Source organism: Oreochromis aureus, linkage group 20 (genome assembly GCF_013358895.1).
Source record: "Oreochromis aureus strain Israel breed Guangdong linkage group 20, ZZ_aureus, whole genome shotgun sequence".
NCBI classification, from domain to species: Eukaryota; Metazoa; Chordata; class Actinopteri; order Cichliformes; family Cichlidae; genus Oreochromis; species Oreochromis aureus.
This window is the reverse complement of record NC_052961.1, coordinates 37961278-37988507: the sequence shown is the minus strand read 5'-3', so window position 1 is coordinate 37988507 and position 27230 is coordinate 37961278. Positions and strand designations below refer to the sequence as shown.

Here is a 27230-nt window from a genome sequence, read left to right as displayed (position 1 = left end):
ATGTTTTTGCACGAATAATACAATTTCGCTCAAATACTATGAAATTGCAGTAATACTATGATTTTGAAGGAATACTATGATTTGGTAGAAATACTATGCCTTAGTAGTAATACTATAACATAACAGATATACTGTGATTTTGCAGACATAGTATGTTTTTGCACGAATACTATGATTTTGCTCAAATACTACGAAATTGCAGTAATACTATGATTTTGAAGGAATACTATGATTTGGTAGAAATAGTATAAGATAAGATAAGATAAGATAATTCTTTATTGTCATTGCACAGTCATACATAGTACAGTAGTACAATGAAATTGGAAAAACTGTCCTACGTCGGCACTACATATAACACAACACGACACGATATGACACATCACAACGCAACACAAACAACACAACACAGTATATTAACTTAGAAATAAAAAAAGAATAAGTGTTATGTGTATTGCACACTGTTATTATTGCACATTAATTATTATTGCACCTTGTTATAAATATAAATATTATTATTGTTATTGTTTTAAACATTGTTACCTCCCCCTAAAAAAAAGTCCAGGCAGGTGCCTTAGTAGTAATACTATAACACAACAGATATACTGTGATTTTGCAGACATTCTATGTTTTTGCACATATACTACAATTTGGCAGAAATACTATGTTTGGGCACAAATACTATGATTTGCTATAAATACTATGATTTGGCACATATACTATAATCAGCAGATATACTATAACATAACAGAAATTCTACGACTTAGTAGTAATACTATAACATAACAGAAATTTTAATTGGGCACAAATAACATGATTTGGCACAAATACCATGATTTGGCAAAAACATACCATGATTTGGCACAAATACGATGATATGGCAGAAATTCTATGATTGGGTATAAATACTATGATTTGGCACAAGTACTATGACTTAGTACGAATATTATGATTTGGCACAAACACTGTGATTTAGCAGAAATACTATGTTTTAACATAAATAATATCTTTTGACAGAAATTTCTGCTAAAAGGTACTATTTCTGCTTTTTAGCAGAAATACTGCAATTTTGCATAAATACTATGATTTGGGATAAATACTATGATTTGGCAGATATACTGTATTCAGCAAATATGCTATAACATAACAGACATTCCTCCACTTAGTAGTAATACTATAACATAAAATAAACATTATGGTTTTGCCCCAAAACCATGATTTGGCACAAACACCATGAATTTTCAAAAATACTATGATTTAGCAGAAATACTATGATTGAGCAGAAGTACTAAGATGTAGTAGAAGTACTTTGATGTAGCACAAATACTATTATGGAGGAGTAATACTTTAACATGGGAGAAATATTGAAACACACACACACACACACACACACACACATACACAGAGAGCAAAGTGTACAGGGGCTGTTAAGAGTCTGGGCTTGGTATATCTAGGTCAGCTAAATTGGCTGCACCTGCTGTAATCAGCCCTTACACACACAGACACAGAGAGAGCTATGGCTTTTCTTCAGTGTATTTCTCACATTCAGGATTCCCCTCGAACAAATGGCCATAATTTCCTAACCGTAGGAGTTAGAACGGTCATTCTGACACCGTTTTGTTCAGAAGAGATGGGGGAATCTGCAGGTCTTCATAATTCAGAGATAAAATATAAATTATTGAAGATATATGACTTGTAATACACTGTAACTGAGTAGAGGCGAAGCAAAACTGCCTTGACTTGCCCTCAAACAACGTTTTGTAACTCTAAATCTTTATGGAGCATCAAAATCATTCTTTCACCCGAAGAAACAGCACGCTTTGGTGAACAGTCATGGAAATTTTCAGGTCTCTGTGGAAATCCATCAAAAGATCTGACGAGAGAAAAAAGTGCCTCATTTCCAGAGTTTGAAATCTGAAGAAATCTGAGCGAGGGACAAATTTCCTATCCTCAAACAAGTATAATTCATGGCCAAACGGTAATAGCTGAGAAAAAACTTCTTGAATTGTGAGCATCAGGAGTGTCTGAAGATATATTGGCACAAGCGTCATGTCTCAACTTTGTTTCGTTAAGGAGATATGACGATTTGAAAATGCTTCTCATTAGAGAAATCCAGCGCTGATTTTGAACAAACTCTCCATTGAGTTTCTATGGAGAGTTTTCAGACTTTGTGGAGATTTGCAAAAAATCTGTAAATCCCACAACAATGATAGTGACAATTTCTGAAAGCCAGCAAAAATACCTACGTTTTGATGTATAATTTGTGGGGGTTGAGTGGAAATTGAGCGAGTAACAAGAAGTTGTTCAGACATGAAGAGAAAATTCAGAAAGGACAATTGCACACTCTGAGTTAATTGCATAGCAACCATAACAACGCATGTATTTTCTGAAAAATCAAAATTTTGCAACTGAAAACTTAAAGAGGTATAAGATTAAAACGGTAGAAGATCTGAAAAAGCTGAATCAGACAGGAATAGCCCAATAATCTGAGAACATTTTAAAGTTTGAATGGAGTTTCTAGGTGAAAGTATGAGGAAGTAGTTACGTTTCAAAAACAAGCAAGTTTTAGCAGAATTGTGGAAGTTTTCCATTCATTTCAATGGGACACAAAAAGTGTAATATTTTAAAAAGTATAATAGTAATAAACACCAAAAGATATAGCGCACATTAGCAGAAATAGCAGAACAGTTTAGAGTTTGAAGGGAGAAAATCGGCTGAAAACTGAGGGAGTAGTTAAGTGCCGAAAAACGGGGCAGCAACTTGAAGAATAAAGTTTAAAACAGGAACTCAATAGTGTGGAAGCCCTTTTAGGGCATCCACACAATAAAGAGAAACAGGAACTCAATAGTGTGGATGCCTCCAGCATCCACACAACTAGAAAAATTTGCATTTCCTGCGAAAATGCTGTGTGGATGCCTTAACCGTGAAGCTGTCTGCTGAAAAGCTGAAAAAGTTGAAAACTTGCAAAAAGTTATATGGCGGTGAACAAACTGAAAATTCTGCTGAAAACAGGTGAAGAAGAATAAAATTTTTGCTGAAAAGTGGTGAAAAGCCAAAAATTCTACTGAAAGGGGTAAAGACGGAGACATTTTTGCTGAAAAGTGGTGAAAAAAATTTCGCCCTGAGCAGGATTTGAAGCTGGCCCTCCTGGTCGCAAGGCAGCCACTCATCTCACCGAGCCAAACTCGTTCTGACGAAGAATAGGTGGAGAGACTGACAATTTTGCTGAAATTAGCAGAAGCTGCTGAGAATTGTGCTGATAAGAGGTGAAAAGGCTGAAAATTTTGCAAAAAAGAGGTGAATCAGCAGAATTTCTGCTGAAAAGAGGTTTTTTATGAAAACAGCTGAGATTTGTGCTGATAAGAGGTGAAAAGGCTGAAAATTTTGCAGAAGACGTGAATAAGCAGAATTTGGGCTGAAAAGAGGTGAAAATTCTGAAAATTCTGCTGAAAAGAGGTGAATGAGCAGAATTCTGCTGGAAAGAGGTTTTTGCTGAAAATAGCTGAAAAAGCTGGGATTTGTGCTGAAAAGTGGTGAAAAAACTGAAAGTTTTGCTGAAAAGAGGTGAAAAAGCTGAAATTGAGTTAAAAAAGTTTAACTGTTAACTGAAAGAAATGTTGCCATAAGCGGGATTTGAACCCCGGCCTCCCAGTCTGAGAACGGATGCTCATCTCACTGAGCTAAAACACAGGTCATCTCGCCACTGATAATATGGCAGAAATGGGCAAAAAAAATTCAATATCTCAAAAAAGTATAGAAGTTATGAGCACCAAAAGTCATAGCAGGCATTAGCAGAAATAGCAGAATTTTTTAAAGTTTGAATGGCGAAAATCGGATGAAAACTGTGGGAGTAGTTAAGTGCCAAAAAGTGTACGGAAGCAACTAGAATATAGTGGAATAAAGAATAAAGAGAAACAGGAACTCAATAGTGTGGAAGCCCTTTGAGGGCATCCACACAATAAAGAGAAACAGGAACTCAATAGTGTGGAAGCCCTTTCAGGGCATCCACACAATAAAGAATAAAGAGAAACAGGAAAACAATATGCTTCCAGCATCCACACAACTAGAAAAAGTTTGCATTTCCTGCGAAAATGCTGTGTGGATGCAGGAACGCTGAAGCTGTCTGCTGAAAATGACTGAAAAAGATGAAAAGCTGCAAAAATTGTATGGCAGTAAAGAAACTGAAAAATTATGCTGAAAACAAGTAAGGAAGCAAAATCTTTTGCTGAAAAGACGTGAAAAGGCAAAATTCTGCTTAAAAGGGGTACAGAAGTTCAAATTTGTACTGAAAAGAGGTGAAAAGTTTCCTTCTGAAATGAGCAGAAGATGCTGAGATTTGTACTGATAAGAGGTGAAAGGCTGAAAATTCTGCTTAAAATAGGTGAATCAGCAGAATTTCTACTGGAAAGAGGTAAAGAAGTAGAACGTTGCACTGAAAACAGGTAAATCAACAGAATTTCTGCTAAAAAATAGATTTCTGTTGAAAACACCTGAAAAAGGTGGGATTTGTGCTGAAAAGGGGTGAAAAAACTTACAATCCTGCTGAAACGGGGTGAAGAAGGGGTGTTGGGCTGTTGAGAAGAGTTAAATAAGTTGAACTGATATGTTTGGGTACATATAATATGATTTGGCAATAATACTGCGTTTTAGCACAACTACTGAGATTTGATTGGAATACTATGATTTAGAAGAAATATTATGACTTTGTACAAAAACAATGTTTTGGCACAAATACTATGATTTGGTTCGAATGCTATGATTTAGTAGAAATACTATGATTTACCAGAAGTACTATGTTTCTGCAAAAATACTATGATTTTGCAGAAATACTATGCCTTAGTGGTAATACTATAACATAATAGATAAACTGTGATTTTGCAGACAGTCTATGTTTTTGCACAACTAGCACAATATGGCGGAAATACTATGATTTGGCACAAGTACCATGTTTCAGTAAAAATATTACGATTTGGAAATAAAACTGGGTTTTTGCACAACTACTGAGATTTGGGTGAAATACTATGATTTTGAAGAAATACTATGACTTCGTACAAATACAATGTTTTGGTTTGAATAATATGATTTGCAAAAAATACTATGATTTGGCACAAGTACCATGATTTAGTACAAATACTACAATTTCGCTCAAATACTATGAAATTGCAGTAATACTATGATTTTGAAGGAATACTATGATTTGGTAGAAATACTATGCCTTAGTAGTAATACTATAACATAACAGATATACTGTGATTTTGTATACATAGTATGTTTTTGCACAAATACTACGATTTTGTTCAAATACTATGAAATTGCAGTAATACTATGATTTTGAAGGAATACTATGATTTGTTAGAAATACTATGCCTTAGTAGTAATACTATAACATAACAGATATACTGGGATTTTGCAGACATTCTATGTTTTTGCACAAAAACTACAATTTGGCAGAAATACTATGTTTTAGCACAAATACTATGGTTTGCTATAAATACTATGATTTGGCACATATACTGTATTCAGCAGATATACTTTAACAAAATAGAGAGTCTACGACTTAGTAGTAATACTATAACATAATAGATATACTATGATTTTGCAGACAGTCTATGTTTTTGCACAACTAGCACAATGTGGCAGACATACTATGATTTGTCACAAGTACTATGATATAGTAGAAATACTCTTAATGGCAGAAATACTATGTTTCAGTGCAAATACTATGATTTGGCAATAATACTGCGTTTCAGCACAACTACTGAGATTTGAGTGAAATACTATAATTTAGAAGAAATACTATGACTTCGTAAAAATACTATGTTTTGGTTCGAACAGTATGATTTGCAAAAAATAGTATGATTTGGCACAAGTACCATGATTTTGTACAAATACTACGAATTGGCAGAAATACTGTGACTTAGTACTAATACTTTAACATAACATATATGCTGTGATTTAGCAGACATAGTATGTTTTTGCACAAATACTACGATGTCACTCAAATACTATGAAATTGCAGTAATACTATGATTTTGAAGGAATACTATGATTTGGGAGAAAAAATTTGCCTTAGTAGTAATACTATAACATAACAGATTTACTGTGATTTTGCAGACATAGTATGTTTTTGCACAAATACTACAGTTTCACTCAAATACTATGAAATTGCAGTAATACTATGATTTTGAAGGAATACTTTGATTTGGTAGAAATACTATGCCTCAGTAGTAATACTATAACATAACAGATATACTGTGATTTTGCAGACATAGTATGTTTTTGCACATATACTACAATTTGGCAAGAAATACTATGTTTGGGCACAAATACTATCATTTGCTATAAATACTATGATTTGGCACATATACTATAATCAGCAGATATACTATAACATAACAGAAATTCTACGACTTAGTAGTAATACTATAACATAACAGAAATTTTAATTGGGCACAAATAACATGATTTGGCACAAATACCATAATTTGGCAAAAAAAAATACCATGATTTGGCACAAATACGATGATATGGTAGAAATACTATGATTGGGTACAAATACTATGATTTGGCACAAGTACTATGACTTAGTACAAATACTATGACTTGGCACAAATACTATGATTTAGCAGAAATACTATGTTTTAACATAAATAATATCTTTTGACAGAAATTTCTGCTAAAAGGTACTATTTCTGCTTTTTAGCAGAAATACTGTAATGTGGCATTAATACTATGATTTGGCAGATATACTATATTCAGCACATATACTATAACATGACAGAAATACCTCCACCTACTAGTAATACTATAACATATCAAAAATGTCACGATTTCACACAAAAACCATGATTTGGCACAAATACCATGATTTTGCAAAAATAGTATGATTTCCCAGAATTACTATGATTGAGCAGAAGTACTAAGATGTAGTAGAAGTACTTTGATTTAGCACAAATACTATTATGGAGGAGTAATACTTTAACATGGGAGAAATATTGATACACACACACAAAAATACACATACACAGAGCCTAAAGACAACAGTGGCTGTTAAGAGTCTGGGCTTGGTATATCTAGGTCAGTTAAATTAGCTGCACCTGCTGTAATCAGCCCTTACACACACAGACACAGAGAGAGGTATGAGTTTTCTGCAGTGTATTTCTCACATTCAGGATTCCCCTCGAGCAAATGGCCATAATTTCCTAACCGTAGGGGCTAGAACGCTCAATCTGACACCGTTTTGTTCAGAAGAGATGGGGGAATCTGCAGGTCTTCTTAATTCAGAGATAAAATATAAATTATTGAAGATATATGACTTGTAATACACTGTAACTGAGTAGGGGCAAAGCAAAACTGCCTTGACTTGCCCTCAAACAACGTTTTGTAACTCTAAATCTATATGGAGCATCAAAATCATTCTTTCACCGTAAGAAACTGCAGGCTTTGTTGAACAGTCATGGGAATTTTCAGGTCTCTGTGGAAATCCATCAAAAAGATCTGACGAGAGAAAAAAGTGCCTCATTTCCAGAGTTTGAAATCTGAAGAGATCTGAGCAAGGCACGAATTTCCTACCCTCAAACAAATGTAATTCATGGCGAAACGGTAATAGGTGAGAAAAAAATTCTTGAATTGTGAGCACCAGGGATGTCTGAAGATATATTGGCACAAGCGTCATGTCTCAACTTTGTTTCGTTAAGGAGATATGACAATTTGAAAATGCCTCTCATTAGAGAAATCCAGTGCTGATTTTGAACAAACTCTCCATTGACTTTCTATGGAGCGTTTTCAGACTTTGTGTTGGTCTGAGGAGATTTGCAAAATATCTGTAACTCACACAACAATGCTAGTGACATTTTCTGAAAGCCAGCAAAAATACCTACGTTTTGATGTATAATTTGTGGGGGTTGAGTGGAAATTGAGCGAGTAGCAAGAAGTTGTTCAGACATGAAGAGAAAATTCAGAATGGACGAGTGTACACTGTGAGTTAATTGCATAGCAACCATAACAACGCATGTATTTTCTGAAAAATCACAATTTTGCAACTGAAAACTTAAAGAGGTAGAAGATTAAAATGGTAGAAGATCTGAAACAGCTGAATCATACAGGAATAGCCCAATAATCTGAGAACATTTTAAAGTTTGAATGGAGTTTCTAGGTGAAAGTATGAGAAAGTAGTTAAGTTTCAAAAACAAGCAAGTTTTAGCAGAATTGTACGGAAGCAACCAGAATAAATCATAATTAAGTATAAAGAGAAACAGGATCTCAATAGTGTGGAAGCCCTTTGAGGGCATCCACACAATAAAGAGAAACAGGAACTCAATAGTGTAGAAGCCGTTTGAGGGCATCCACACAATAATAATAATAAATCCGAAGAATAGTAATAAGTGTGCCTCTTGGCATAGGCACACTTAATAATAAGAATAATAAATCCGAGGAATAGTAATAAGTGTGCCTCTTGGCATAGGCACACTTAATAATAAATCCGAGGAATAGTAATAAGTTTGCCTCTTGGCATAGGCACACTTAATAAGAATAACAAATCCGAGGAATAGTAATAAGTGTGCCTCTTGGCATAGGCACACTTAATAATAAGAATAATAAATCCGAGGAATAGTAATAAGTGTGCCTCTTGGCATAGGCACACTTAATAAATCCGACGAATAGTAATAAGTGTGCCTCTTGGCATAGGCACACCTAATAAAAATAAATCCGACGAATAGTAATAAGTGTGCCTCTTGGCATAGGCACACTTAAAATAAATCCGACGAATAGTAATAAGTGTGCCTCTTGGCATAGGCACACTTAATAAGAAATAATAAATCCGACGAATAGTAATAAGTGTGCCTCTTGGCAGAGGCAGACTTAATTATATAAGTGTTATTTTACAGTCTAGCTAACCATAGCTATCAATACCAAATACATTTATGATGCTACATCTGTAGCATTGTGCTGTGTGATCAAACCGCATATGTCAGAGTGGCCTTTTGTTGTGGTTAGTCTAAGGCCCACCTGTGCAATATTCATGCTGTCTAATCAGCACCTTGACATGCCACACCTGTGAGGTGGGATGGATTATCTCGGCAAAGGAGAAGTGCTCACTAACACAGATTTAGACAGATTTGTGAACAGTATTTGAGAGTAATGGGTCTTTTGTGTACGTAGAAAATGTTTCAGGTCTTTGAGTTCAGCTCTTGAAAAAAAGGAGCAAAAACAAAAGTGTTGCATTTATATTTTTGTTCAGTGTACATACCCAGAATAAAGAAAGGTCATCCATTTTTTTGGGGGGGGGGCAAAAAAGTGGTCTGGTGGTTAGCAGCATGGGAATGATTTCCAGGGTGCACCAGTGACAGCTGGGACGATAAACCTCCCTTGTCCCACATAACCTTGAATTGCAGGGGAAAGAAGATGTATGGCATATCTTTGCTTACTGGGCATTTAAAGTATGAATTCAATTAAGACTTCTTTTTTTTTAGATATAAAATATGTTGTGACAGAAGATTCCCTACACTGCCATGCAACACTTGTGTATTCATATGTATAATTCCTTTCAGCTTTTCAAAGAGAGTTTTAAATAGACCTCTTTTTCATATTGAATAATATCAGCCATGATAAAAATAAAATCAGGTATTTTCCAGCTAGCTTTTGATTTCTTTGATTTCTTTATACATGTTTAAGTTTTTAACAAGTTTAGCATTTTGTTAAACACCTGTTTCAATTTCAATTAAAAAAAAAATCACTTCTTTTAAGCAAAGCAGAACCTAAGGTAGGATTAATTCAAGCATTATCACATGTAATATCATCCCGATATGTTAAAACATCAGCCATTATTCTCATCTTATTCTTATGAGGTTATTACCATTTGAAGCCTGTCTAAAACAACAACAAAAATAAATAGAAAATTCAAATACACAGAAACACACAGAAAAACACAGGTTATTATATTGTTGCCATGGTATTAGGCTACTATTACTAATTGGTTTTGCTTCATAGGCATACCTTTATTCCACATCATTACCCTTGGTTTTGCCCTCTTTTTATCCAATTACATATATTTTAGTGTAATTATTGCTCAGCTGTAACTATTATGCTACCATTGTGGTACTTGGCAATTAACTGGTTATTACTCTGATATAATTAAGTTGTAATAAGTTGCAAACGTCCACATTATTACCTTCTTATTTCCACCTTGTTACCACTCCATTTTTACACAGCTGTACTAGAAAGTGCTACTGATCATGGTCAAGTGCATGGTCTGTTGCATTTATTTTAGTTGCATTGGTATTTAGTCTTATCACTGGCACATATTCTTCCAAACACCTGGACAATGACCTCTCACATACACAGGTCATCTGTGGGAACAAAGTAGAATGGGATTTGAAGGAGCAGGAAGGATAACCTAAACATAACCTAAACATATAGGTAACTATATGAAAATGACTAGTTTTGGAGTGGTTTATTGAAAAATTAAAATGCAGAACCTTACAGGCAGGAAGACCGCTTATGACGCAGAACAAAAAAGGTGTATGAAAGCCACTGAAGGCATAAAAATGAGAAAGTATTTGTTGCAAAAATTTCAAGTGGTTCATTAGTCAAGAACGCATATTGCATTTAGGCTTGTTATCAATAAAAAGACCACAAATGCAGTGCTGCCACACCAGCAGAAAGAATTGGAATGTTTTTTGAAAAAATCACCAATATCTGGTACCTATTTTCAAACCATAGTTCTTCTAGCTTACTACTTACTACACAACTGCCCTACTTTGCATTTAGTGTGAGAGCTAGACAAGTACACTAATAATTCTGGCATGGAATGATGATGAGCCCAAAGATTACAAAGATATTTAGGTATCTGTTCAGCTCTGGTAAGAATCTCAATGGAATAGGTGTGATCAAATCTGTCCTCTCAACCAGAGCACACCATCTTGGTGAAAAGAAATTTAAAGGTTATACAGGTTTTACATATCAGTACATAATAAAAACAACCAGGTCGTTAGCAGGTCTTAAAATTAGGTAAATGTAACCTGAATGATAAATTAGAAAACATGACATATCATGCTATGTTATCATTATTATTATTATTATTATTATTATTATTATAAATAAATAATATATAATATATGAATTGAAAACTTCAGGCTAATGAAAAATGTATTTAGTTTTTCACAGATTTTTTCTTCATTTTGGCATTCACCCTTTCTAATTATGTAATTTAAAAGATGTGTTAGGTCCATTTGATCACACTTTTCTGGCACATTTGTCTTAAAAAGCTTAAAAATAGAAGGCAACTGGACTTGATGTTTCACCTTTCATCTTAGAAGCTTCTTTGGTTCTAAAAATAAAAGATGGAGAGTCACAAGTATTTAACACCCAGTGTTGCTTGTCCCCTTTGGAGGTGGTCCAAGTAAGTAAAATTTCATTTATATAGTATCTTTTAAGACATACTCACAAAGTGAATAACTTAGTTGGGCTCAAGTGCGGGACTCGGGAAAGGCGCAGTGAGATGCAGAATAAGCTTTGGGATACTTTACTGACTTCAACACAAACTGAGGAAAACAATAATTCCTTAAATATGTGCAAAAGGAAATTAAGGGTTACTTGGAACACAGAGTTTAACTGGGCAAGAGACCAGCAAGCAGCATAAGGGCAGGCTGGATCTAGGGAAGGAGAGGATAGATCAGGCAGAGCAGGGAAATCAATGAGACCAATGAGTTCCTGATGAAAGGGTGGGCAGGCAAAAAGAGCAGTTGTGGTGATCCAGTGGTTGAATTTGATCTGTAGCAGTAGTAGAAGAAACTGTGTTCCTAATAGGGTGAATGTCAGGGAGTGATACGGGGTTGGAGTCTCTAGCGATAGGAAAAGAAACAGAATTACGCACTTGACATGGAATCATTCAATGAAAGTAAGACTAACAACTAGCCCATTTACCACTCTTTCTCTCATAGAGTCGATTATCGAACCTCAAAATGAGGGAAATGAGATCCTCAAAGGAGGACAGCTCATCCTGGGATGTTAGCTGGTCCTTCGTGGAGTCATTGAGGGAATTCAACAACGTTCCATGGAGTATGTCAGCGGGCCAACCGGAACAAGCCCCAAGTGTGCGGAACTTAATGACATGCTCGTCCACACATTTGTTTCCCTGCCGAAGGTCCAGTAGGTGCCTTGGCACTGTGCTCCCACTGAGAGGGTGAGCAAAGGATCCCTTAAGCTTCTAAACAAACTCTTAGAATAAACACATAAAAATGGCTCGCGACAGTAAATAAGCCTCTGCCCACATTAGACCCTTAATCTTGTAAGTAGCCAATCACAAAGGACAGCTTGGTGGCATCGTGAGAAAAAGCGCTATGGGACGCATAAAGGCCAGCTAGCACTGGAGCAGGAACACTCCACAGCAACTGACCTCCCCTGAGAAAGGCTTGTGGTGGAGAAATGATGTCATGGAAAATCACTCCTGAAGCAGCAGTTGTGGTCTGGTCAGGTTTAGGTGATTTTTTTATTATGTCTTTTCTTTTCTCTTTCGTAGTCACAGGTAGATTGCTGGGCTGGCTTCTCCAGTGGTCGCTAAACTGGCTACGAATCAGATCTAAGTTCCATTTTAAAATTCTAGTTTTGACCTTAAGAGCAGTGTTTCCCAACAACTGTGCCACCGCACACAGGTGTGCCGTGAGAAATGATCAGGTGTGCCGTAGAAGATTATCTGGTTCCACCTGATTAGTACCCTAAGCGATCGAAATTTTCCGACCCACATCAAGGCCCTACCATGAGCAGTGGTCAGGAGAAAGTGCCTGGTGCGCAGAGAAAAATTATCAATATGCTTTTTGTGACATTTTTGTTTGGTGGTGTGCCGTGGCTCCAAAAAGTTGGGAAACACTGCTTTAGAACACCACATGAACAGGCCCCTCCCTGTACTGCTGATTTTATGCGTAGTCACTTGCCCCAAACAAAATGTGGCCTTCAGGTTAGCTCATTAACAGTGCAAAGGGAGCTTGATGGAATGGGTTTCCATGGCTAAGCAGCTGCATCAAAAGCAATGGTGTAAAGTACGTCACCGCTGGACTCTAGAGAGGTCAAGACGTGGAGTGACGAATTACACTTCCCTGTCTGGCAATCTGATGGAATGGTCTGGGTTTCACAGTTGCCAGAAGAAAAACACTTATCTGATTGCACTGTGCCAAGGGTAAAGTTTGGTGTAGAGAGGATTATGGTGGGGGGTTGTTTTTTTCAGGAATTGGTTTTGGCCTCTTAGTTCCAGAGACATGCTTTGGCATACCAAGGCTTTTTGGACAATTTCATGCCCTCAACTTTGTGGAAACAGTTTGGGGATGGCCCCTTCCTGTTCTGACATCACTGTGCACCGTAGCAAAAAGCACAGTCTATAAAGTTTGGTGTAGAAGAACTTGACTGAACTGCACAGAGTCCTGATATCCACCTGTAGGAACCAGATTGTGATGAATTAGAGCAAAGATTGAGAGTCAGGCCTTCTTGTCCAACGACAATTTCAGACATCATAAATGTGCATTCTGGAAGAATGATCAAAAATTTCCATAAATACAGTGTAAAGGCAGACACCTTTGGCAAAATAGTGTATACTTGAGAGTGTGCAAATGAAGACCGAAGCCAAAAAGGTAAAGAAAGTCATTGAGTTTCCTATTTCCTCTCGGAAATGGTTAAAATGCTCCCTTGGCTTTGTGAATCTCTACCACTAATTTGCTAGAAACTATACTCAAGTTACCGCCTCTTTGAACAAACTCTGTCTATTTTGAGCCACTATACACCGAAGTACCAGGTCCCGGACACAGAGAACCACGAATCTGGAAGCAAACTAAGGCTTGCCATCGGAGAACCCGGTCCTGCAATACACACCGGGTCACACATTTGGACATAGCGTTTTCAGTGGGAGAAATGTTTCGTAACTCGTCTAAATTACTTCTTCATTCTCAGCTAACTCCAAGTTTCCCCAACCTTTTAAACAGTTCCTTTGCAAAATGACTGAAACTAGCACCACTGACAAAAAATGGGGTGTGATGTCAATTCCTTGATCATTAATATACAAATTGTCATGACCATGACCAATTACCACTGATCATTGATCAGTGACCAAACAGTCTGAGATGAAAAGACAGATATCCCTTTGTTTTAATCTATGTCTGTTTTTAGATTTGATGAGGTAAGCACTACTTGCCTTCCTTGTCAAAGCTGAATCCTGCTGGTAATGACCCAAATTCATTGAGGTCAGGTGACCTCAACAGGCCACCTTAGCTTACATGATGACACACATGAGCAATAGTAGGTCAGCAACCCTCAGGACCACCACCAAAGGGGACAACAGGTGTCAGCGAACAGGAGGGAGGACCAACACACAGGGATATGCGCTCCTTTTATATGTATATATAATAAAAATAATTCCCCTCTTACCCCTGCGGGCGGTCTATCCTCCAAGCTCGGGTCCTCTACCAGAGGCCTGGGAGCTTGAGGGTCCTGCACAGTATCTTAGCTGATCCTAGGACTGCGCTCTTCTGGACAGAGATCTCTGATATTGTTCCTGGGATCTGCTGGCGCCATTTGCCTTGCTTGGGAGTTACCGCACCTAGCGCTCCGAATACCACTGGGACCACAGTTACCAGTTACCATGGTTAGTGGTTCTGTACTGTCTTTCAGGCCAGCTTTGTCCAGCCACTGATAGGATTTCTGGATGTCAGCCACCTCTGCTATCTGCCCGTGGTACACACCGTGAAGGGGCTTGTCCTGCCATGATAGTTCCTCCACCACCTCCTCTTTCATGGGTTTCTACTGCCTGAGGTATTCACTGAGCTCACTAGGTTGGGGCCATCTTCCTGATGTATTCGTGGATGTTAGTTGTCTCATCCTGGACCGTGGTGCTGACAATCACCAGTCCCCGGCCTCCTTTCTTCTGCTTAGCTGAGGCTGCAAGACCAGGCTGACCAACCTGTGCACTGCCTGGTTTGATTACAAGAAGGCCTATGACTCAATGTCCCACACCTGGATCCTCGAATGCCGAGACCTATACAAGATCAACAGGACCCTAAGAGTCTTCATCAGGAAGTCAATGGGGATGTGGCGGCCAACACTGGAGGCCAACTTCAAGCCCATAGCACAAGTCACCATCAAGTGCGGGATCTACCAAGCTCTATCCCCACTGCTGTTCTGCATAGGCCTGAACCCCGTCAGTGAGATAATTGACAAGACTGGCTATGGATACCGACTACATAATGGAGCAGTTGTCATCCAATTACATAAACAGTGACCACTGTTGCTACCACAATATTACTTGGATATTAAGGGGTTATTACTTAGAAAATTGAGTGGTAATAACTTAGAAATTGCCGCATTATTACATTCTTGCTTCTACCTTGTTACCCTTACCTACCACTTTATTACTAAGCTGTATAAGAAAGTGCTACCAATAACACTACTGAATTAGGGTAGACTGTGGGACTTGCTGTGTCAGCTGATGGTTACTGATAGGGCCAGCAGAACGTAGCTTTGACAATCATCTTTGCAAAAACACATATTCCATATTCCAGTCTACATGGTGACATGTTGATGTCATGAAAACTGTCAGACAGTGAGGCAAAAGCAATTTTCCACACACACATGGCACAGTTGGGATAAGATGTTGTTGACCTCAACTGAGGACAAAACTGCATGGTACCAACTACGAAATGGAGCAGTTGTCAGCCTTCTCCTGTACATGGATGACATCAAGCTGTATGCCAAGAGTGAACGAGACATCGATTCACTGATCCACACCACCAGGATATACAGCAATGATATTGGAATGTCATTCGGACTGGAGAAATGTAGTCGGATGATAACAAAGAAAGAGAAGATAGTCAGAACTGAGGGGATTGAACTACCAGAAGGCAACACTGCAGACGCTGGGGACTGCTACAAGTACCTGGGGATCCCACAGGCAAATGGGAACCATGAAGAGGTGCTAGAAAAGCTGCAACCACCAAGTACCTGCAGAGGGTCAAGCAAGTCCTGAGAAGTCCGCTGAACGGTAAGAACAAGATCTGGGCTATCAACACCTATGCCCTGCCTGTGATCAGGTACCCAGCTGGGATAATAAGCTGGCCAAAGGAGGAGATAGAAGCCACTGACATCAAGACAAGGAAGCCCCTGACCATGCATGTAGGGTTTCATCCCAAGTCCAGCACCTTAAGGTTGTAAGCTAAACGGAAGGAAGGAGGCCAGGGAGTGGTGATTGTCAGCACCACGGTCCAGGATGAGACAACAAACATCCATGAATACCTCAGTAAGATGGCCCCAACTCACTGCGTGCTCAGTGAATACCTCAGGCAGCAGAAACCCAAGAATGAGGAGGAAGAGGAGGCACTATAATGGAAGGACAGGCCCCTGCATGGTATGTAACACCGGCAGATAGAGGAGGTGGCTGATATCCAGAAATCCTACCCAAAGATGGACTAAAAGACAGCACAGAGGCACTAATCATGGCAGCACAGGAACAAGCTCTGAGCACAAGGTTCATAGAGGCTGGGGTCTATCACACCAGGCAAGACCCCAGGTGCAGGCTGTGTAAAGATGTCCCTGAGACAATCCAGCACATAACTGCAGGTTGTAAGCTGCTAGCTGGCAGGGCATACATGGAACGCCATAACCAAGTAGCCAGCATAGTATACAGAAACATCTGTACCGAATATGGCCTGGATGTCCCAAGGTCAAAATGGGAGACGCCCCCTACGGTGGTGGAGAATGACCGAGCTAAGATCCTGTGTGGCTTCCAGACACAGACAGACAAAATGGTGGTGGCTAACCAACCGGATATAGTGGTGGTAGACAAACAGAAGAAGATGGCCGTAGTGGTAGATATAGCAGTTCCCAATGACAGCAATATAGGAAAGAAGGAACACGAGAAGCTCGAAAAATACCGAGAGCTCAAAGAACAGCTTGAGAAAATGTTGAGGGTGAAGGTAACTGTGGTCCCAGTGGTAATCGGCGCGCTAGGTGCGGTAACTCCCAAGCTAGGCAAATGGCGCCAGCAGATCCCAGGAACAATATCAGAGATCTCTGTCCAAAAGAGTGCAGTCCTAGGATCAGCTAAGATACTGTGCAGGACCCTCAAGCTCCCAGGCCTCTGTTAGAGGACCCGAGATTGAGGATAGACTGACTGCCGCTTGAGGGGCGAGCGGGGAATTTATGTATCTATCTATCTATATATATATATATATATATATATATATATATATATATATATATATATATATAATGTGCAATATGTATATTGCAGATATAACTAGGCAATAAAAATGTTGATTTTACTTCTGTTTATTTTTAAGAAGGTGTCCTTCTCATTTTTCTTATTGAATTTTTTTTGAGACAATTGGAATCCAGCAGTCTGATTTTTGTATTTATTTGTCTTTTCTGAAGACGCTCCAGTTTAGTTATCACCACCAAAATCTTCTGGGGTGGAAAGTAAGTATTCATTGTCTTTTCTTAAAGTATACATGTTTTCTCTCTCAGGTTGCCCACTCATCTCACTTTCTATGATGATGATGATTAATTATAGGGAACTGGTGCTGACAGATAGAGGTTCAGTGTTCAGTGAGGTTTCTCTCACTGAACATGCTCCTATGACTGGCTAATAGTTATTCAGTGGGTGGGAGGTATTGTCCAGCATTGTCTTTCGCCTCTCCGACACTACATAGTAATGTTTAAGGCTGGAGTCCAGTTCCATCTCCACAAGATTAGTGGCCTTGCGGATCAGTTTATTGAGTCTGTTTGTATCTGCAACCTTCAACCTGTTACCCCAGGATGCAACAGCATGGGAAAAAGGCAAATACTTTTTCAAGGCTATCTATCTATCTGTAGTGTTGTTAAAAAGCACTATGTTAAATTTTGAATTTCATTTATTATGTTTGTTTTTCAGAGCAGAAATGGAGAGAGGATTATCTAGAAAACATATACTTGAAGGTAAGATTATTAGCTACAACTGTGAATTTGAAATATTTTTTCCCCAGCACTGATAGTTTGCATACTGGGGACATAGTTTTGTTTTGTTTTTGTCACCAAAAACGTTTTTAGTCTGTTTTTCAAAGAAAAGCAGTTAATAATTAGGTGAGAATTAGATGCTTGAAAATGAGGGAAAAACATTTTCTAAGCATGGAAAATAAAAATATTGGTTTGTTGAGTGTCTCCAGCACCAGACACTGAGTTTAATTACAGTTTAAAAAATAAGTAAAACTCTTTTTAAACATGTTTTGAAATTTTAAATACATGATTCAGTTAGCATTTTAGTTATGATTATGTTAAATTATCCAGTTGTATACAGTGGGAATAGGTTTGTCTACAATTTTTATACATAGACCCATAAATGCTTAGGAAATTTTTTATTTAATTCACTTGAAATCGAGTAGACAGCCTGCACTTGATTTGCATCTTTACTGATTAATTTTAAATCTCTTGGTTTGGTACGTCAAAACATGTCTTGACCTAAGTATTGGAATAGCTTCTTAGCAGGATAGACTTAAAATGACATCTGATGATTTGAAAAGATACATAATGTCTGAAAGCTGGAAATAGAGTTTAACTAGTTTGACCTAGTCAGACATTTCTGTCTGATGTCAGAGTAGCAAAAATATATCTATACAATTAATACACCCATTGCATAAGCTTGGTCCACATTGTTGGCAATAACTCATTCCTTGTAGGAATATATATATTAGTGCTGTCAAAATTGACATGTTAACACAAATTAATGCACCATCAGGCTCAACGAAATTAAAATTGTTAATGCAATTAACGCATCTGGAGTGCAGAATGACTCAAAATCCCAGAAAAGTCTCTGTCAACACATTTCGGGGGATTTATCCAAGTAGAGTTACCTTTGCACATGCTGAACCTATCCACTCAATATGAAAAATGATAAACGCATATCGGCCCTGTCGATGGGAAATTTGAGTATTAAATAAATAACAAGATGGAACAGTCGACTGACATAAAGTATTTTGCACATTGTGCAAGAAGGAATTTTCTTTTCACCGAAGCACTTCAAGCTTAAAATATCACATTGACGCGAAGCATACATTAGCCGGGGCTGCTGCTCGGACTTTGGCTAACATGTCACCCAGCTTGCGACAAACCACTCACGGAGCATTGGGGACTCAGTAAGTCTACCTCACAAATATTGACTGACATAATTGCCAAGTGGATTGCAACAAACTGCAGACCTATTAATATTGTTGAGATGACGCGCTTTACTTAGCTTTGGTTTCTCGTTTCAAGGAATTGAAGTGTTTCCCCAAGAGTGACAGAGAGAGACTGGCTAAATGCTTACAGAGTTTTTTGTTAACATGAATGTTCAAGATGTTCAATACACATGCTAAGTGCGTATATTTTCCCGAGTGTCTTTGTTCATGCAAAATGAAATGCGATTAATACAAAATAAAAATGAATGATATTTAATCGTGATTAATCAAAATTAACCCACAATAACCCTGTGATGAATAAAATTAAACATTTTAAGTGTTTGACAGCACTAATATATATTATATGTTAGTGTATACTTACCTATTAGTATATACGTTTTGTATTTCACAGGAGAGAACCTGTGTTAAAAGATTGAAGAAAGCTATTCAAATTTTCTTTGAATTTAAGCATACATTCTTTGTGTTTATTCTGCATTTACTTCATTATATTGCATAAATGTCTGTTACAAGCTTAAACATAAAGTTAAAAATGTAATTGCAATCGCAATTAATTACAGAAAAATGTGCGATTAATTGGTTATTTTTTTAATCTATTGACAGCACTAACATATATATATAAAACTCCTCTTTATAAAACAGGTCTGAAAGCATCACTTGACAGGCTTCAGCTGGAGTATGTAGACATCGTTTTTGCGAATCGGCCAGATCCCAATACACCTATTGAAGGTATGTGTATACTAATCCTCCCACTCCTATAGGGCTAGTGTTATAGCCCTTATTTAAATAAACTTCATCATTGTTTGTCTGCTTGCCCATGTAGCATTTTATTCTGGTCTGCTTTATTAGAGATTCTTTTTTCACTTCTGGGGGAAAAAAAGAAAAAAAAAACTAATAGTATGCTTTATATCAGGGGCTCTTAACTTTTTTTTTTTACCTCTGGGCCCAACTTTTCCACTACAAAGTGGCCCATTCAGATATTATCAATTTATTAAATAAATTAATGTTGCTTTTGGTTTGATTTATATTTAATAACTAAAAAATTTCTACTTCATTTTAATGGCTAAAACCATGTCCAATAAACATGATGATGACATGCAATCTAATAATCATGTGTAATTATCATATGTAATAATCATAAAGACATTTATTTATTAAGTGTATGTGAACCTGTACAAATATCAAACGGGTTTACAATTCGTGAAACAAATCAAACTGCAATTAGAAGTTGAAAGGCTCAAGTCAGGCTTAATAACACAAAAATAAAAAATATTACTACAGCAAAAAAAAAAAAAACAAGGGAAAAAAGGGAAAAATAGAAATTGGATAAATAATATGTACATTCAAAATAATTTTCTAAGTACATGAATAAATAAATAAACTGTTATTAAATGTAAATAAAGTGCAAATGAAATATAACCTTATAATCTGTGAGTGAATCTAAAAGATGTTTCGGCAGTAAACTTTTTTTTCATTGGCAGAACCAGAAGTTTATTTATTTATTTATTTATTATTTATTTTACTCTTTATATTTGAGACAAATGAACAACAACAAACAGTCACAACAGTCCATTTTTTTGGCAAGCTGTAACTCCCCTTTAATATTCACCTCCTAATGACACACTTGAGCCTGCCCCTGAGACACAATCAGATCCAGTCTGGGTGAAATGGGGGAAAGTCTCACTCTCAGAGTAGCTTCCACTGTTACTCTGAGTCTGTTTCGGGCTTTGATCTTGGTTGTAGCCACAAGTGTCCATCAGTGAGAGACATGGGTACTCCTTTGAGACACCAATCCAGAAGGAGCCCAGGTTTAGTTTGCCCCAATGGAACTTTAAAGTGCTGTCAGTGGGAACTTCCAGAAGCTGGAATTCCAGATGTGTGGGCAAAGCAACATCGTTTTCAGTGGGATCCACAGAAAATGGATCCAAAATCCACGTGTCCTTCTCTGAGATAATCAGGGAAATATTTATCAAATTTCTCTGTCAGTTGTGAAAGGTGCTGACAGACAGGGTCACTGATTTTCACCTGAGGGGAGTTTTCCAAGATGTAAGACAAAAGTGGAAACATGTCCATCCTCTTTTCCTGGGCCCTCTTAGTCCACAAAGCAAGCGTCCTCTTGAAAGCTTTGTCTGCAACAAAAAACATGTTGCTGTTTCTCCCTTGAAGTGAGATGGTTCAACAGTAAAAACAATGTAGGTAGGCAAGCTTATCTGTGAACTTTGAGTTGGAATAATAATGTGCAAGAAGAGATTTTTTCTTCGTGAGAAAAGAACAAAGCTCATTCCTCAGTTTCAACAAACACTTGAGGACCAGTCCTCTTGAAAGCCATCTCACCTCATTGTGGTAGAGCAGCTGGACATGATCTGCTTCCATGTTCTCACAAAGCTTGGCAAAATATCTGTAGTTCACAGCATTATTTTTAATGAAGTTGATGGTTTCACACTTAGATCCATCACCTCATGCAAATCTGGTGACATCTTTTTTGCTGCAAGGCTTTCACGGTGGAGAAAACAGTGGGTCCATTTAGTTTCTGGTACACGATCAAGAATCTGCCTAGTGATGCCGTGATGCCTGCCAGTCATTGAAGCTGCACCATTACTGAGACCCCACCACAGTTCTGCCAGTCCAGGTTATTCTCAGTGAAGTAGTTGTCAATGCAGCGAAAACATTCCTGAGCCATGGCTCGTGTTGGTAGCTCTCCACAAAACAGCTGTCCCAGCGATAACGCACAAAAACCAGCAGCAATGTACCATTCGTGACATCAGTGGACTCGTGTAGTTGCAAAGAGAAAAATGGACTACTTTTTATTCTTTCCAGAAGCTGATGCTGTATGTCTAAGCCACGGCTGGACTGGGACAAAAAATCAGCCCGGGCATTTTGACTAGTGACCGGCCCACCATGGTATTATAGGAAAAGCCATAAAGCCTTTATAATATACTTAAACCTACACCATCCTCCCTATTCTGGTATTCTAAACAGTACTTAGCAAAAATATAAAACAACCTAATTTGTAATTACATATACCTAACTAATAGGGTTGCCATCTCCCAGCAAAAAAAAAAGAAAAAGGGAACCACTCCCCCACCCTCTGCCTCAAGATGCTTAATTGACATAACTGATTTTTATTTAATGCACGTGTAAAACAAATGCACAGAAATCTATTATTTTTCTCCTGTAATTAAATAGATTCAACATCTTTCTTCAACAGAATTGCAGACTGCACAGATGGTACCTTCCCAAAGGAAAAAAATACTATAACTTACTAGCATTAGAATTACTGAGCATTTTTTCCTGGTGCAAGTCCCTACTACTAGATTTACTAGGCCTGCGCAAATTTGCGTAAATTCCCCTGAACCTAGCACCCCCCTGAGAGGCCTTCAGCTCCATTGTTCTCCTGCTTTTGTTGTGCAAACATACCCTCCCCCAACCCCCAACCAGGAGAGATTCAGGAGACAGGAGAGAACCAGGAGAAGGTCTTTCCTTCCAATCGTTGTCAGACTCAACAACAAAGTACCTGAAGCCTACAATACACCATGCTAGTTTTTATGTGCAGTATTTCTTCTTGTCAATCCTTGTCACTACATTGCATGCCTGTCCATAAACATATATTCACAGAGTTATATATCCACACCTTACATACATATACATACATACAACTTAACACCCATCTCGCCCCTGCGGGTGGTTTATCCTTCAAGCTCGGGTCCTCTACCAGAGGCCTGGGAGCTTGAGGGTCCTGCGCAGTATCTTAGCTGTTCCCAGGACTGCGCTCTTCTGGCCAGAGATCTCCGATGTTTTTCCCGGGATCTGCTGGAGCCACTCGCCTAGCTTGGGAGTCACCTATTCATGTAACCCCTTCCGCCAGGGTTACTTGCGTAGTAGCATTCCAACAACACCCTGTTTTCGTCTCTTGCCCACCGATGCCTTCTTGTTCCAGTAGCCCACTTGTCTCAACACCTGACGCGGACCTTGTTGATCTGGGCGACGTCCGAGCCGGCATGCCTTCATATTTATCTGTCTCGCTCATGTCTGCGGTAGGCTTGCTTAGCATAGGGGGTCTAGCCTTAGGACCCTTACTGGATACAGACGCCCCAGGCGGGAATCGAACTTGCGATGTATATATATATATATATATATATATATATATATATATATATATATATATATCTATCTATATATATATATATATATATATATATATATATATATATATACACACACACATATATATAGAACCAAACCTCTGTGTTACAACCTTCAGAAATTCCTGCTGTATCGATACAAAAGACACACATTCACAATATATGGGTACACAAGTCTGTTTTATTTCAAAGTCTTTCAAACTTTACAGCATTTGCAGACCCAGTGTCCATCATCCCTGCATTTGGCACAGGTGAATTTGTGACATGTTACACAGGTAAACAGGCCACTTCTAAGCACTGAAGTGGAGAATACCTCTCGCTGTGCAGTTTATTTTGCAAGTTGAGGAAGTTCAAGCCGGACTTTATTCACCGTGCCCAGTAATGTTGTTTTGCGCTGCAGCAGTCTGTGCGTCAGTGACAGTGAAGTAAAGACATTGTCCATTGTGACGTTTCTCCCATCATCCAAAAACGGCTCCATCAGTTTCGTGACCACATTCTCTGCAAGCCTCTCTCCCTTCTGATGACTGGGGTCCTTTCCCAAGTAAGGAGATGTGTTGCAGACATATTTTGGTGTCCAAGTCCGTGGCCATCCAGAACTTGATTCCAAATCTCTCTGGCTTGGTTGCGATATACTGTGTGAATGGACAACGAACCTTGGTAGGGAACAGCTGTTTATCTATGGTCATGTGTTCTCCTGGAGTGAAACTCTTAGCAAAGTTCTTGTTGAAGCATGTCCAGATGTCGGAGATTGCCGCAAATTTGTCTGTTTTCACCTGTTCTTCCCTGGTCAGAAATCAGAAATCTTTCTGACCAGCAATCTAGAATGGCACCAATGGGACACATGATTGTTCTTACAAACAGAATTGAAATGAATGCCATCAGTTCAACAATTGACAAATTCCAGTCCCGCTCTGTTCTGTGGGCTTGATAGACCGTACACTCCCTGATGGTCTGCAGCATTCCCAGGTCTAACAGGCAAAGGAAGCTTTGGAGCACACTTGTAATTTTATGCTGTTGGAAGATAAACAAATAGAGAATGGTAAATTTACATGAACCTCACTCTAAATGGGTTTATATAAATATCATATCTACTATGGCAGTGACAAACCTTAGCAGACTCTGTGGGTCCAGCTTGCGCAGTGAAGCACGAGCGATTTGCTACTGCACTGGGCATTCCAATGTCCTCCTCTACCCACACAGTGCCGTCTTTTGCCGTGTGGCTCAGACAGGGCTTTCCAGTACCACGGTGCCTCTTCCGTGGAAGCATGTTGCGTTCTTGTTCCGTCTCCTTTTCAGATTCTTCTGAGGAGGTATCAGTGGCCTGCTGGACAAATGAAACCTCTCCTCCATCAGAGTCTGCTTCGTCCATTTCCTGAAGCAAGGTCAAAGCCTGTTGCGCGGAGAGGTTTTTCCTGCGTGGCAGTGATACGGAGGCCATCCTGATGTGCGTTCTCAGAAATGCAAACAAGAAATTCACTTCAATTCAATTCAATTTTATTTATATAGCGCCAAATCACAACAAAAGTCGCCTCAAGGCGCTTTATATTGTACAATAGATCGCACAATAATAAATACAGAGAAAACCCCAACAATCATATCATATGACCCCCTATGAGCAAGCACTTTGGCGACAGTGGGAAGGAAAACTCCCCTTTAACAGGAAGAAACCTCCGGCAGAACCAGGCTCAGGAGGCGGCCATCTGCTGCGACCGGTTGGGGTGAAGAAGGAAAACAGGATGAAAGACATGCTGTGGAAGAGAGACAGACATTAATAACAGATATGATTCGATGCAGAGAGGTCTATTAACACATAGTGAGTGGCTGGAAAGGAAAAACTCAATGCATCATGGGAATCCCCGGCAGCCTACGTCTATTGCAGCATAAGTAAGGGAGGATTCAGGGTCACCTGGTCCAGCCCTAACTATATGCTTTAGAAAAAAGGAAAGTTTTAAGCCTAATCTTGAAAGTAGAGATAGTGTCTGTCTCCGAATCCAAACTGGAAGCTGGTTCCACAGAAGAGGGCCTGAAAACTGAAGGCTCTCCTCCCATTCTACTTTTAAATACTCTAGGAACAACAAGTAGGCCTGCAGGCGAGAGCGAAGTGCTCTAATAGGGTGATATGGTACCACAAGGTCATTAAGATAAGATGGGGCCTGATTATTTAAGACCTTGTATGTGAGGCAGCCCCTCCTCCTACTTCCTGTTTCCAGTGAGCTGCGCGTTTGGGGCCCTTCGTGCCGTGTGACAGAGCTAGGCTGCAGTAAAAATAATGATTCTCCCACCTGGTCGGTCTGCTTTTATGCACAGCACTGTGCTGTAGTCAAGCAATGCCACTTCCTCACATACACAGTGACAATGGAACAATGGAAGATCTGTGCTGAGACTCAAGGAAGGTGTGAATGTGTGTCTTTCATATTTGCAGGTCAGTCAATGTGTGGGATATTTTGTATAGATACGGCAGGCATTTCTGAAAGTTGTAACACAGAGGTTTGGCCTGGCTTGGATCTGAGCAACTCTGAGTGAGCAAATGCAAATGTGCCAGGCCTCAAGGATAATGGGTGGTTTGCACAACAAAAGCTGGAGGAGAAACGAGCTGACGACCTGTGAAAATCTCAGCAGGGATGATTAACACCTTGGGACTTGCACCAGAAAATAAAAAAGCCAGTAATTCTAGGAGGTGTTGGGTTGAGGGAAGTTACACAAATTTGCGCAAGTTTAGTAAATCTAGTGCTAGTGTATATACTAGACTTAATATTTACTAAATACAATAACAGATTTCTACACATTTTACATCAGATAAAAACTTTGGTTGTAAGATTCAGATAATTATTTATTAAAAACTAGACATTTTAAATGAGAATAAGAAAGAAAAGTATTTCTTTGTGCCTCCCTTTCCCTGTTAATGCCTTACCTGGCCCCCTGGCAAAACTTTGCTAGACCCGCCCCTGCACAAGTAGCTGTCAGCTACATAGAAAAGGATCCTGGTGTTATTTGTCTCTCAGAAACAGTTCATAACTCCTCTTCAACTCATTCATGTCACCTAAAAAGTAAACCTGTTTCTCCATCACCTGTTCAGCTCTGATGATTGAGTAAGGACATCTCCTGGTTTCATCTTCACGTTTCCCTCTCACCACATATCCAAACCGATATCATGACCAGCAGCTTTTACGGCTGTGGGAGCCACAGCCGTAAAAGCAAACATCAGCTGATTCTAGAAAGTAATATTAAATAAATTCTAACAACAGCTTATCAAGCTTAAACGTGCTGCTGTTGTTTAGTGCGATCTCCACTGGTTTCCTCTTTCTGGCGCAGAGAGAAAAGCCAATCAGCTGATCATTGATCAGTTTCATGATTGAATTAGCAACTTTCTAGCTGAAGTAGTATGGGACAAATTGCGTTCCTTTTCACCTCAACTTTAAAGTTCGACCTCCTCGGCTGCAATTGGTCCAGCCCAGAGTCGATCATGACCAACTGGCCAATCCACCACTATTCATTTATACCGTTAAAAAAAAGAAAAGAAATAAAACTTATCGGCCCATAAAAACGAAAAATCACGAGCGGCCCACCAGGCAAATGCCCGGTATGCCCGATGGCCAGTCCAGCTGTGGTCTAAGGCCATGTCTGTGATATGGTGTCTCACAGTGTTGTCTGAGAGTGGGATGGTCACTAGGTTCTTTGTAGCAGCCTCTCCTCATCTTACGACACATGTGTACAGCAGCAGGCAAAATCAACTCCTCCGCTATAGTGAAAGATTTTTTACTCTTTGCCACAAGTCTGGATATGAGGTAGCTAGCTTTTAAAGCACATTTGGAGCTATCAGTGAGTGACACAGCAGACAGTTTCTGTATCTGCAGTCCTTACAATATAAAGTGCCTTGAGGTGACTGTTGTTATGATTTGGTGCTAAA

General features: G+C 38.8%; 1 protein-coding gene across 1 annotated transcript in view; it reads left to right on the top strand.

Annotated features, from left to right (window-relative positions):
* Positions 1-27230, top strand: part of LOC116327224 (voltage-gated potassium channel subunit beta-2-like) — a 104807-nt gene that overhangs the window by 15123 nt on the left and 62454 nt on the right. The window contains exons 3-5 of the mRNA XM_031748749.2: positions 17407-17451; positions 17906-17949; positions 19824-19910. Coding sequence (XP_031604609.1) covers positions 17407-17451; positions 17906-17949; positions 19824-19910 — 176 coding nt within the window. The remainder of the gene's footprint in view (positions 1-17406; positions 17452-17905; positions 17950-19823; positions 19911-27230) is intronic.